Source organism: Bos indicus, chromosome 17 (assembly GCF_029378745.1).
Source record: "Bos indicus isolate NIAB-ARS_2022 breed Sahiwal x Tharparkar chromosome 17, NIAB-ARS_B.indTharparkar_mat_pri_1.0, whole genome shotgun sequence".
NCBI classification, from domain to species: domain Eukaryota; kingdom Metazoa; phylum Chordata; class Mammalia; order Artiodactyla; family Bovidae; genus Bos; species Bos indicus.
Window position 1 is genome coordinate 64,024,518 of NC_091776.1, and position 12,909 is coordinate 64,037,426.

At 49.7% G+C, this 12,909-nt stretch overlaps 1 protein-coding gene across 1 annotated transcript; it reads right to left on the reverse strand.

Moving 5' to 3' along the window:
• Positions 1-334: 334 nt before the first annotated feature.
• On the reverse strand, positions 335-11,310 carry UNG (uracil DNA glycosylase). Its single transcript, XM_019977876.2, has 7 exons — positions 11,118-11,310; positions 10,258-10,464; positions 9,465-9,560; positions 6,743-6,840; positions 6,052-6,140; positions 4,866-5,044; positions 335-1,485 (listed from the first exon to the last, which is right to left on the reverse strand). The coding sequence occupies exons 1-7, from the start codon at positions 11,247-11,249 to the stop codon at positions 1,345-1,347; spliced, it is 942 nt and encodes a 313-aa protein (XP_019833435.2). The 5' UTR covers positions 11,250-11,310; the 3' UTR covers positions 335-1,344.
• Positions 11,311-12,909: the final 1,599 nt, after the last annotated feature.

Consider the following 12,909-nt stretch of genomic DNA (forward strand, 5'->3'; position numbering starts at 1 on the left):
TGACTCGCACATGCTTCAAATGCCTGGTGACCCATGGCTGCTTTCTCAACATCAAGAGCGGGAAAAATATTTTTTCCAGCCCGAAGAGGTTCCCTGAGGGTCCCAGCAGATCCCACCCCCATCTAACCCCCGCCCACGCTCCACAGCACCCAGGGTGCTACTCGGGGTCGGAAGGGGGCCCAGGGCTGCCAGGCAGTGGAGCGGGGGCAGGGGTGGGAGGAAGGAGGAAGCACAGCCAAGTGTGGCCCTTCCTGCCCACAATGGTTGTCATGGTGACCCCGGGTCAAGAGTAGCCCAAGGGCATCCACCCAGGCCCAGGAGAACTCGGCACAAGTGAAACTTCACAGTCTTTTATTACCAAACTCAGGCAGCTGTAAACGCAGCTGGGTTAACCCTTTAAACCCAGCTTACAGCAAAACCGTGCCATCTGGATGCAGGTGCACGCCTAATAAAGGCTGTCTCCTAAAAAAGAGGATTGAAAGTATATATACATATCCGCGCATCTTTTTAAAAAGCAAAATTCACCAGTGTCTCAGAAAAGAAAAATCCTAAAGTGATTCCAGTCAACCCCCGCCCCTCTAAATGAAGAAACAGCATTGGCAGTCTCTGGTGGCTCAAAAACTCCAACTCAGGATGTACCCAGGAAGCAAGCATTTCTTTCCTCTTAAAACGCTTTCTGCTTCATGTTCAACCTCCATAGCTTACTCCTTAGAAACACCTGAAGAAATACTGTATAAATAAGACCAAATTTGCTTTTCCCAGCTTCTATCCACTGAAAGTTCACACCAAGGATGGTTCCTTAGCAATTTTCACCTCTACTACAGGCAGGAAATCGATCCCTAATTTCTGGAAACTGGCAAAACATCCTCAGTCTTCCTGAGGGCTCCATGAAAGACCACAGATCAGACTGAAATGCCAGGGTAGGCAAAGGGGGCCTTTCTAAATAAAAACAGTCAGCATCCCCAAATCTAAAGTCTAACCTATCAGGTAAAAACAAGCAGCAGCTGGCTGTAACAGAAGGGGTTCTCTCCCTGCTCTAACCATGAAGATGCTAACAAAGGGCAAGAGTCAGTACTCGACCTCAGGTCCCTTCCGGGAAGCCTGAGCCACAGCTGGTGTGGTCATCTCTAGCTGAATAAAGCCGCCACACCCAGGCAGCCTGGCTCATGGCTGCTCCACTTGAAACATGATCCCTCGTGCAGGGGGCTTGAGAATCACAAGGGAGATTTTCTTCTTACTTTGACTTCATAAACAACCAATACTTCTATTTCGCAGCTTCTAGAAAACTGCTCAGAGACCCCAATCCCCAGGGTCAGTGTCACCCCCAGGATCCAGGTCACAAGGTCACAGGTCCTTCCAGTTGATGGGCTCTTTGCCGGACTTCTGCAGCAGCTCGTTGGTTTTAGAGAAATGCCTGCATCCGAAGAAGCCCCTGTACACCGACAGCGGCGAGGGGTGCGCCGTCTGCAGCACGTGGTGCCGCTTCTGAAAAAGGGGGAGACGGGTGGTGAGACCGGGGGGGCATATTTGGAGTTTTTAACCAAACCACTCTGGCATTCGCCCTTTCCATCAGCTCTGCCTCTGCGCTGTGCCAGCTCTAAATTCGCAGCGTCCGCACAGGTCTGTGCGTGTGTTCATCCTCCAATGGCTGGTAGAGCCACCACCTGGGGAGGCTCCAAGAAAGCAAAAGACCCCTCCCTCTCCACCTTCTGCTGGGCATTGTGTGGGATGTGTGGGTGCCTGTGTCCTCCTTGACCCAGCAGTCCCACTGCTGAGACCGCCTCTGGTGAGGGACTCAGCGATGCACGCGTCTCCACAAAGATGCAGGGACGAGCAGGGGCGCTGCTGCGCGGCTCCTAGCCGGTGAAACCTGCCACAACCCGGTGCTACGTGTGCGGAAGACACAGTTCTGCAACGCAACGCCGCACAGCTACCAGAACAAGGTCAAGCTATACATGCTGATATAAGGAGCCCTCCAAATCTGTCACAAGTGGAAAGAGACAAGAAAGGATAAATGCATTAAATTAAAAAAAATAATAATCTTCTGGGGGTGGGGAACAGACACTAGTTGGGAGCAGACCCAAGACACTAATTATAGTAGTTCCTTTAGGGGAAGGAGCAGAAGGCATTTCCTTTCCATCCTGTACCTTCCTCTGCTGTTTCAATCATCTCACCACAAAAATGGAATCCTTAAAATTTGGGAAGATCCTGGACCATTTTTGTTGTCTTCCTAATTCTTTCCTGTATTTAACTAAAAATCACCCAACAAGTAGTTTCTGCCTCAGATGGTAAAGAATCCTCCAGGAGTGGAGGAGATCCTGGTCGATCCCTGGGTCGGGAAGACCCCCTGGAGGAGGGCAGTAGAATGGCAACCCACTCCAGTGTCCTTGCCTGGAGAATCCACGGAGAGGACCATGGCGGGCTATAGTTCATGGGGTCACAGGGAGTCAAACAAGATTAAGCAATTGACACGACACCCTGCGAATAACTATCTTTCAAGACACGGCTGCTTTCAAGGAGCTCGGTCCAGGAGGGGCTGCTGGGGAGGCCGGGCAGCCTGGATCCAGGTGCTGGCCCTGCCGTTCAGCAGTGGGGCACCCTCCAGAGAGTCGCTGACCGTCCCTAGGCCACTGTTCACCTGTGGCCTGGGAGTAACAGCAGTGACAGCTTGGCTAAGATCCCATGAAAGACAAAGCTGGGTCTTGGGCACAGAGCATCAGGAAGGGATGCAGGCCAGGCACTCAGCACAGGGCCCGGCAGGCAGGGCAGGTCCCCGTGTGCACTCCAAAGGGCAAGTCAGCAGCCAGCCTGGGCACACAGAGACCTCCACGTGCTGGACAAAGGCAGGCAGGGGAGTGGGGTGCCCACGAGAAACCCAGGTGGTTCAGGGATCTGGAGTTCAGAGGCTGAGAGGCAGGCCGAGGCCACCCCCAGACCCCAGCTGGTGACCCCAGTCAAGGCCTTCCAGGGAGAAGGCGTCTGAGCGCTCTGGGCAAGATGAGATGAGGCTGACCTGAGGCTAAGATGGGCAGGTGGGGAGGGGCTGAGAGAAGAAAGGCTGTGAATGGTTGGTGTGTCTGTGGCGGGGGAGAGGGGGAGGCGAGAAGGGGTGGGAGAAGGGGGAAGAGAGGTCTAGAACATGTGTGATTATTTACTTTCAAACTAAACCATATTTAATACTACAGATTACAGATATACTGAGTAAGGGCGCTTCTGACCACAAACCTCCCTAAGACACAGACTGGAAATGACTCCCATACACATTTTGTTACTTAGATAAGCAAGCAGACCTTACTGAGCAGTCAGTTCATTTATGCCGGGTTTTACTCCTACTATTCCCTCTTCAAAAGAAAAACATCTGAAAATATCCTGCTCATTCACGAAGAACCTTTACAGAGAAAATTAAGACGGAACTCCACTTCAGAGAAAATGGAGAGGATAAATGACATGCGAGTCCAGTCTCTGGACCTGAACTCGATGGCTGGCTTGGTACCCTCGCCCGCAGGACCACCCAGGTCTGAGCGGGATGCTCAGATCAGAGTCAGAAGCTCCACTCACAAGTGAGCGGGCAAGTGACCTCGCCTCCCTGAGCCTGTGACAAAGGGGAGTCCGTGTATCCCCCGTGCCTCACCCTGGACGTAGCCTTTGTTAAGATTAGGTGAGTCGCTGCTTAAGAAGTGCTGGACTTGCTCCGACAGCAGGCAGGGCTTCAGCATGTCTGCACATCTCTGACACACCACCCACTGCCAGGCCGCCTTGATTTCTCCTTCACTTATTTAAGTGTCTACACTATAATTTCTCCACCCAGCTTCATTGCCCAATTCAGTGCCTCCAGCAGCCCAAGCTAAGCACCCTTCCTTGCTGCCCGCCTGCATGCCTCCCCCCGTCCCAGCCCCACAACCACCAGTCTCCAGTCTCCTTCAAACCAGCTTTACCTGCAGTCTGTGACAGGCATCTCAGAGAAACGCCAGGGCTCAGCCCAGAGGAGTGGCAGGATTGGGTGGTTTTAGGACTGGGTTAAAGGGCATGAGGGAAATGATTGGAGGATAACTTCTGGGTGGGTTTTTTTTGGTCAAGGCACACGTGGGGTTTTGACTAGGGTTCGAATCCCAGGCCCCCTGCAGTGGAAGCATGGGATCTTAACTTTTTAGGATGACTTCTGGTTTTTCATCACAGTAACTGGGTATGCATGGGTGCTTCAGTAAGTTAAGTGGAGAGGGAAGGAACAAACTGAGGGAGGATGCGGGGAGGGCAGAGAATGACGAGCTGAGTTAGTGGTGTCAGGAACTGGCAACTAGAGCACTGACAGTGTTTTCACGGGGGAAGTTAAATTTGCGCTGAACTGGGACTCTTCGTGTTTTCTATATACCCTCAAACTTGCTGAAAGCAAGAGACTTACCTGACTCATCCTTTACTGCATTGTTTGTTTCATGAATGGAACCCGAGGACCTGTGTGGTTTTCCATGTATATGGCAAGTTTATGCCAGTGTTACCAACTGCATCTAAGCAGAAGTGGGCCAGCTGCTCTCATTACACAACTAATCATTTTATCTAAGGTCTGTTCAGTTTTCCTTCTTGATTTTTATTTTTTGGCCTCACCATGTGACATGTGGGATCTTAGTTCCCCAATCAGGGATGGAACCCAGGCCCCCTGCATTGCGAGCAACAGGTCTTAACCACTGGATCGCCAGCAAAGTCCCTGAGTTCTCTTCAATTTTTGACGGGAAACCTAATACTATCATAGTCATAAGGAAAAATAAGCTTCATTTTAAGAAATGGATTTTCTAGGACCACATAACTGAAATTCTTAGAATTCTCTAGCCTGGTTTAAACTATTAAAAAGACAAAAACCCCGCACAACATACCCTATCAATGGCACTGCCCTTCTTCTGAGCATAAGAGCCCCAGAGCAAGAAGACAAGGCCGTGGGCGTTCTGATTGAGCCACGACACGACGGCGTCGGTGAACTGCTCCCAACCTCTCTCTTTATGAGAGTTGGCCTGATGTGCCCGGACCGTGAGGACAGCGTTGAGCAGCAAAACACCTGTGAAAACACAGCCAAAAAGCGGTTTCCAGGGAGGCTGAAATGTGGGACCTAAAACACGGCACAAACGACCATGTCCAAGAAACAAACACAGGCTCACAGATAACAGAGAAGAGACGTGCGGATGCGAAGGGGAGGGATAAACTGGAAGTCGGTTAGCAAACTATTGTACACATGATGGGCAAGCAACACGGTCCTGTGCAGCACAGGACACTCTATCAGTATCCTGTGATAAACCAAAATGAAGAAGAATATGAGAAAGAATCTGTATAATGGAAGCATGTAGCTATACAGCAGAAATAACACGACATTGTAAAATCAACTATATATCAATAAAACTAAAAAAAAAAGAGGCTGAAATGAGTCAGCCAAAAACCCAATAATGAGCTCAGTGCATGACAAAACCAGGTAGCATCAGGGCAGGATCAGTAGGTGCCTCTGGGCGAGATTTATTTTCACCTCTACACTTTCAACATCTTCTGAGTATGCAATCATACATTATGTCCATCATGGGAAAGAACTGTTAAAAAATATATATATACATATATATCCTAAGTGACATGAAATAACCTCAGAATTTAACGCAAGGAAGCCAAGACATTTCGCTCAAACAATAATCTCACTGCAAGAGAACAAAGAGTAAATGTTCTTTCCTTTTCTTGGGTATAGTTTATTTGTTCAGAAAGAGAAAAAGTCCCGTAGATAGGTATTAAACACATAACACAAGCCATGTATTGACGTGAGAAAAGGACCATGCTGCCTTCTGCATGGTCCAAGTGGGTAAACGTGAAGTATGGATGCCAAGGAACCAATTTCTCTTTCACATTACAAATAAAACATGAGAAACACTGGCTGTAGGATGAGACACATTTCTTGACTTAAACTTAGCCATTTGACCAGAGCTCTCTAGGTCCACACGGATATCTTTTCAAAATATAAGCCGGCCAGACAGGAAAGAGAAGACTCTTGAAACCCACCCAAAGCACATCTAGCAGTGGTTAGCTTACCTTGTTTGGCCCATCCGGATAAATCTCCATGACCAGGGTGAACAAAACCATCTATGTCTGTAGACAGCTCTTTATAAATGTTTTCCAAACTGAAAACAAGTCAAAAGAAAAACAAAAACCCCACAATCTTAAGTACCATTGTGAAAGTTTAGGATCCGCCAGCACACATGCAAATTATAGCCTGCAAAGCCAGCCTTGGGGCTGCCCTTCCTTCTTTCTGACAGACACACCTGCTGAACCCCTTTACTTTGGTCACTGCTAGTGTTCAGGGAAGAGAACTTTGGAAAACCCAGCAAATTAGCCCAGGATTTACCACCACCCTCAAGCGATGGTTTTAAAGTTTATATCTTTAATAAGTTTATTATATTTACAAATAATACATGAAATCCTCCAAAGCAGGGGTTCTTGACCAGAGGCGATTTCTGCACTCTGGGGCACTTCTGGAAATGTCTGAAGACACTTTTTATCATCTCATGTAGGGGGCAGTACTGCTGGCCAGGGGTGCTGCTGAGTATCTACAGGGCAGTCCCAGCCTGCACAACAAAGACCCAGCCCCAAATGTCAGCAGTGCCGAGAATGAGAAACCCCGCTCCAAAGGCGAGTGGAGGTCCCACAGACAGGCGCACCTGTAGCCTGCAAAGCACGCATCTGAAAGCAGCCACGACTGGAGCCCCCAGTACAGCCTGCCTACCTGGGCGGGGGCGGTACGGGTCTCTGAACACTGAAGCAGAGCCCATGAGCTTGATTGGGTCCGTGATATGGATCCTGTCCCAAGATGACGACCTTCACCTGTGAACACCAGACGGCGAGGATCAAACAGTGCGGCACCGGCAGTGCTAATGGACACCTGGCTGCTGCTAACTTACACGAGGGGACGCTGCGAGGGCAAAGGCAGCCCCCTGCCCGATCCCACTCAGGGTCCCCGGAAGGGAGGAGGGGGACCTGGCACTGTGGCTTTGCATTACCAAGTTCTCCTTCCCTCAGCCACCTGCTGCAACGCCCCTTCCCTTCTCCGACCCGAATGTGTGAAACAACTGGGGATCAACTTTGCTTCCATCCCCTTCGTTTTTCAAATTACAAAAGGAGTTACACCCCTGTCACAGGATGACCATCCAGAAACAGACCAAGTGGCCACTCCCACCCCATGCTGACCCAACTGTTTATGAGCACCCGTCTAATGAGGGCCACTGGGCTCCACTCTAGAAACAGACCAAGTGGCCACTCCCACCCCATCTTGACCCAACTGTTTATGAGCACCCGTCTAATGGGGCCGCTGGACCCCACTCTACAGTCTCTGTGTTTCTCGTGTCATACGTTGTGACCCTCCTTTAAGTCAGTGGAGCTCAATCATTAACGGGCAGTCAGTCGGTTTCCCAATTTTTTCCTTACAAAAGACAATGAGGTAAACATCCTACTATATGCATCTTTACATACTGTTGCTGTTTTTGGCCATGCCGTGTGGCATGCGGATCTTATTAATAGTTCCCTGACCAGGGATGGAACCTGTGCCCTCTGTATTGGAAGTGAGGAGTCCTAACCACTGGATGCCAGCAAAGTCCCACTGTTGCTTTTATTTCTATGGAACAGATTCAGAAGAGTGGAGTTGCTGGTCAGAGGATAAGTGTATTTAAAATTTTCAGACATATGCCAGATAGCTTTTCGACGAATTAAAAGAAATTCCCATCCCCCACCAGCTGCATTATGAAGGTGCCTGTTCCCCTGGACAGGTACACCAAGGAGATACTGTGGGTTTGATTCCAGATCTTCTCATTAAGTGAATATGGCAATAAAACAAGTCATGTAAATGTTCTGGTTCCCAAACTGTCCAACTGCATGAGGTCAAAAAAAAAAACATAGATCGTATTACTTTATGGCTAAAAAATGCTAACCATCATTTGACAGTGAAAGCTTGCAACAAAACTTCCATTTATAAAAACCGCAGTTATCTGTGAAGTGCAATAAAACGAGGTCTGCCTGTGTCCTCTTAAGGGATGGCCCCAGAGGAAACTGAGGCCATTGTCAAGGTCGGTGTTAACATACTACTAGGCCTTTTGACGGATCCCACCCACCTCTCTTCGTACCCACACTTCTCTCAAGTTCCTTCTTAAAATCTTCTTCCACAGCTGAAGTACACTTTATCCGAGAATCCAGACTGGACCCGGCCGCTTTCATGGACCTCTCTGTCCCCCTGGTTGGTACCCACATAGGCCCTGGCATATTCTTGAAGAAACCCATCCAGCAGCAAAGCTTTCCCATTCTGGTCCTAGATAAGGGCCTTGGCAGAGCCAGGTAACATCCCAGCCCTCCAAACGCTCACGGGCAAAGAAGCCCCCGGGCCATCTGATTCTCAGAAGTTTCATGCTCTTTTCTTATTCTTTCTTTACAGTATTGCTCGCTGATATTCAAAACAGCACATATTTCGAACAAGGAGCAATCCAGCACTGAATTTAATAGGACTTAAGGGTTTTTTAAAAACTCTATAAACAAGGAGATATATTCAAAGTACTTGCTCTAAAATGAAAATTAAGAAGTTTGCTAAGTTTTAGGAGTGGCAACCTTATCATGATGGCTTCCTCAACAATTTCGCTTCTCTTTAAGACACTTATTAAGTCATGGGATTCCCACTCTCAGCTTATAAAATCAGTAAGGAGAAAGGAGAACAAAAAATAGAACACCTCCAGCGCAAGCAGATACTGAAGGTTTAGAGGAAATCCACATCACAAAGGTAGTAGGGGACAGGCTTCCTTCCGGGAGGTGCCAGAGACGGATCTAGTTGGTTTTCAAAAGACAAAAGTGAGGCGAGAGTCACCAACCGGTCCAGCTCCAAACCAGGAGAATGGGAGGTGGAGGTGAGGCTGGAAAGCAGGTGTGTCTGTATTCAGGCTCAGCTGTCAACTTGCCTTGAACTATGCAAAGGCACCATCAAGCTTCCGAACAGGAGTCTGAGGCAACCAGAGCTCCCAATGAGCAGCCATTGTACACAACGAACTGAAGCAGAGAGATGTCTTTAACAGATATATTCAGGCCAGAAGTCAGCTATAAGGCAGTGTGGTCACACAGAAAGAACACTGAGCTACTAGTCAAGGTGGAGTTGCTGGGAACCAGTTGAAAGACACTTAACTGCTTCCTGCCTCAGTTTTCCCACCACCACAATAATACCTCACATGGGCATGGGGCCCATTTCAGAATTAAAAATAAAAAAACAGAAGTCATAGCACATGCACATATGCACAAACTTCTCTTTTTTTGTTGCATAAATGGCACAAAGACAGCCTGCCAAACCTCACAATTTCAGTGTTATTTCTAAATTATGAATAGTGGTTTAACGCCACTGCCCCTAATTAAGAAATGCCATTTGAATCCTACTCCCGTTTTAGTAATTTTAGTAAAATTCATCCACAACTTGTACTTACATCTCTTATGTCACACATTTGGGTCCATGTGAAGACTTGGTGAGGGGGAGGGTAAACAGTGTAATGTTTTCTTTCTTCTGCAACAAATCCCATAAGCTGATGGAAAGATAAACTAGGTTTACAAACCAAATTCTCACAGGAAAGCCTAAGAATTCAATAAGAAAGTTTCAATTGGAAGAACTATTACCTAAACCTTTTCCAAGTCTTATACCCAAATTCTGCTGGGAAAATCCGAAACAGTCTCCGCACCCCACCGACCTTTCAATTCCCTCGGGCTTTCTTTGGGCTGGGTCCAAGCTGATTGGCTCTGTGGCCCTGATTTCCCGCGGGTGCAAACCGCGCCCTCTTTTTTTTTTTTAAACCCAGATTTTAGTCTGTGGAGTTCGTGGTTTTACTTCGCCACTCTTTCCTTGAGAGCAGACTAAGTAACTAAACGGGTTAGTAGAAGCCGTGATAGTTATCACAACATCGTAGAGCAACCACACTCCAATTAAAAAAAAAAAAAAATTAAAACCCAGCGCTGTCAAAAATAAATAAAAATAAAATTTAAAATATCAAAATAGGAGTGACTTAAAATTTTTTAATTATTTTAAAAAACTTTTAAAAGAAGCTATGATATCTCACAGCCTTTTAAAAACCTTAAACTGCAGATTGAAAACACCTTGACTGTATTTTACCCCCTGAGCATGAAAAGAACGTCGAAGGAGGGAAAGGAGGAACCACGAAAGCAATGTCGTACAACCGTGGGCTTGGCCCGCTCTATGCACAAGATGCCCGCAGCCTCCAAGTTTACCTTTATGAAGTATGGCTTCCCGAACTCCCCGCTGAGGTGCTTCTTCCAACTCTCACCAAAACCCACCGGCACGTTACGCGCCGCGAGTCTGAGCAGCGCGGCCGCCTTGTTCCTCTGGATGCGGATCAACTGCTCCGGGCTCAGCGGCGAAGAGGGCGGCGTGCCGGGCTCCTCCGGTCCGACCCGGGGCTTCTTGGCGGGGCTGGCCTGTAGGTAGTCCCCGCAGAGGCGGCTCAGCAGCTGCAGCGGGCCTCTCCCGGACACCCGCAGCTTCCGCCCCCAACCCAACGGCCCGGGGCAAAGGACCCCCATTCGTGGAGGTTTTTAGCCCCGGGGACCCAGGGCTGATCCCGGTCAGGCACTAGCAGGCCGCGGCCCCCATTTCCGAGTTTGGTACCACAACAACGCGGGAGCAGAAGGGTTTGCTAGGAAGACTCGCGGCGCCTCGCGAGGGGTTGGCTGGGAATGGGGCTCGGGACGCCGACGCCCCGCCCCCTCGGGCCCCGCCACTGGCGTCCCCACGCTGTCTTTTCGCGGCAAAAACCTTCCCTGCCGGGGCCCACCCCTTCCCTCCTCTGATTGGAGGGCGGGCCGACCCCCTCGCCTCTGATTGGCTGTGTGGGCCCCGAGGCTCGCCCCCATTGGCTGGCCCCTCAGCATGGCCGCCGATGGGGCGCTAAGGCGGCTGTTTTGAACACGTGGAGGCGGCCCCCGTTCACCCAGTCAGCTGCACATTCCCGCAACCCCCTCGGTCCGGGTTCCTCTCGCGGGGTCCGCCGCCCTCCTCACCCTCCTCACCCTTTCGGCCTCCCTGAACCCTGGCCCCACGAGAGGTCCCCCCACCCCCAACCGCTCCTCACCGCCACATCCCCGCTCTGAGCTACGGCCGCCACGCCCCGGGTCCCCGGGTCGGCCGGCTCGGGGCTGCAGGCACTTCGCTTCCTGGCGGGGTTCGGGGAGAAGAAGGAGTAGAGCGTCTTCTGGCCGATCATCCCGAAGCCGAGGAAGAAGCCAACGCGCGCCGCCCGGGGTCCCGCAAGTTTGGCGCCAGCCGAGGTGGGCAACAGTTGGCGCCAAGCGGCCCGCGCATGCTCCAAATGGGATTCTGGGCGGGGGGCGGTGGAGGCCCCAACGCGCATGTGTGGGAGGGGCTGCGAAGAGAGAACCCTGGGGCCTAGTAGGGCTTCTAATTGTGTTTGAAAAGGGCGGAATCCCTTAGGTCTGTTCGCTTAGGTTTTGATTCTTTTATTCACTATTCTCAGCCTTGGGCAAGTCCCTCCACCTTTCAGCTAGTAAAAAGAACTTAAAGTCCCGCCCCATAGGGTTGCTATGGGAGTGAAATTAGCATTCAAATTAACTATACTTCAATTTTTTATTTTAATGGTTTAAAAGAAACAGTCACGGAACATCCCCAGTTTGTCCCTCCTGCGGTCTTTACACCTTGCGGGCGCTGTCCCCCTGCCTGGAAAACTTTTAAGTCTCTACTCGACACGCGTCCTCTGAAGGGTCTTCCCCTGCCCCACTTTCTAGCCTGACACTATTTATAGCTTCATCCAAAATAATTTTATTTAGGGACTTCGCTGGTGGTCCAGTGGTTAGGCCTCTGTGCTTCCACTGCAGGGGGTACAGGTTCGATCCCTCATCAGGGAAGTAGGATTCCACATGGTGCACGCCTCCCCCCCCCGCCAAATGATCTTATTCTCTCCTTGCTTATTTCTCTCTCCAGCCGTTTTAAATTATTTTTAAAAATAACATAAAAGCCACTTTGAAAAACAGTTTGGCAATTTTGTATAAAGTAACACATACACTCACTCGTCTGTGCTTAGGATTTCCCAGCCAAGAATACTGCAGCGGGTTACCATTTCCTTCGCCAGCGGATCTTCCCCACCCAGGAATCGAACCCGCGTTTTTTATGTCTCCTGCATTGGCAGGCGGGTTCTTTACGATCTAGCGCCACCTGGGAAGCCCATTTAACACATAGACTTAACATGTGCCCCTGCAATCCCATTCCTATTTACCTGAGTGAAATTAGAATCTATATTCACAGGAGAGCTTGTACATGATATATTCATGTACTATATCTGGATGTTCCCCAAACTGGAAACAACCCAAATGCCCCTCAAGTGGCAAGTGGGTGACGGATCTGTAGAGAAGATAATAAAAAACCGGCGATAATGAAAGTTGACGTTTGTTTGGAGAACAGAAGCATCGTCTCACACATCCTCTCATTATTTAATCCTCATGGCATGGGTTTTGCAGTTCCCACTGTGCAGAGGAGGCAATTCAAGCCCAGAGATGTTAAGGGATTTGTAGGAACCACACAGCTTCAGTGGAGGAGACAAGTGGAAGTTACAAGGGTCTGATTGCAGAATTCGTACTCCTACCTATGACAATATGCTGGTGGCCCAGCTCCCTGTCGGGACGCCAAATTAATCCCCAGGGAGAGATGCCATCAACCAGCAGCTCCCAAACGACTGGTGATCCCGCACAACTGTGAAACAAGTAACGACCCCGCACCACCGTGGTGCTTGCAACGCGCAGTGAGGGCCAACAGGTGGCGCCCGAAGACCGCCCACGGCTTTGTTTTGCAAATTTGCCTGGATTTTCTCCGGAGCGCCGCTGCAATCTACCCGGAAGCAGTTCTGTGGTCGG

Bases quoted from the DNA above. Each gene is read 5' to 3' on its own strand.
- UNG (XM_019977876.2), bottom strand. From the start codon at position 11,249: ATGATCGGCCAGAAGACGCTCTACTCCTTCTTCTCCCCGAACCCCGCC. The intron at 6,141-6,742 runs GTAGGCAGGCTG...ACTTGTTTTCAG, and splicing joins CCCGTACCGCCCCCGCCCAG to TTTGGAAAACATTTATAAAG. The intron at 5,045-6,051 runs GTAAGCTAACCA...GTGTTTTCACAG, and splicing joins ATCCGGATGGGCCAAACAAG to GTGTTTTGCTGCTCAACGCT.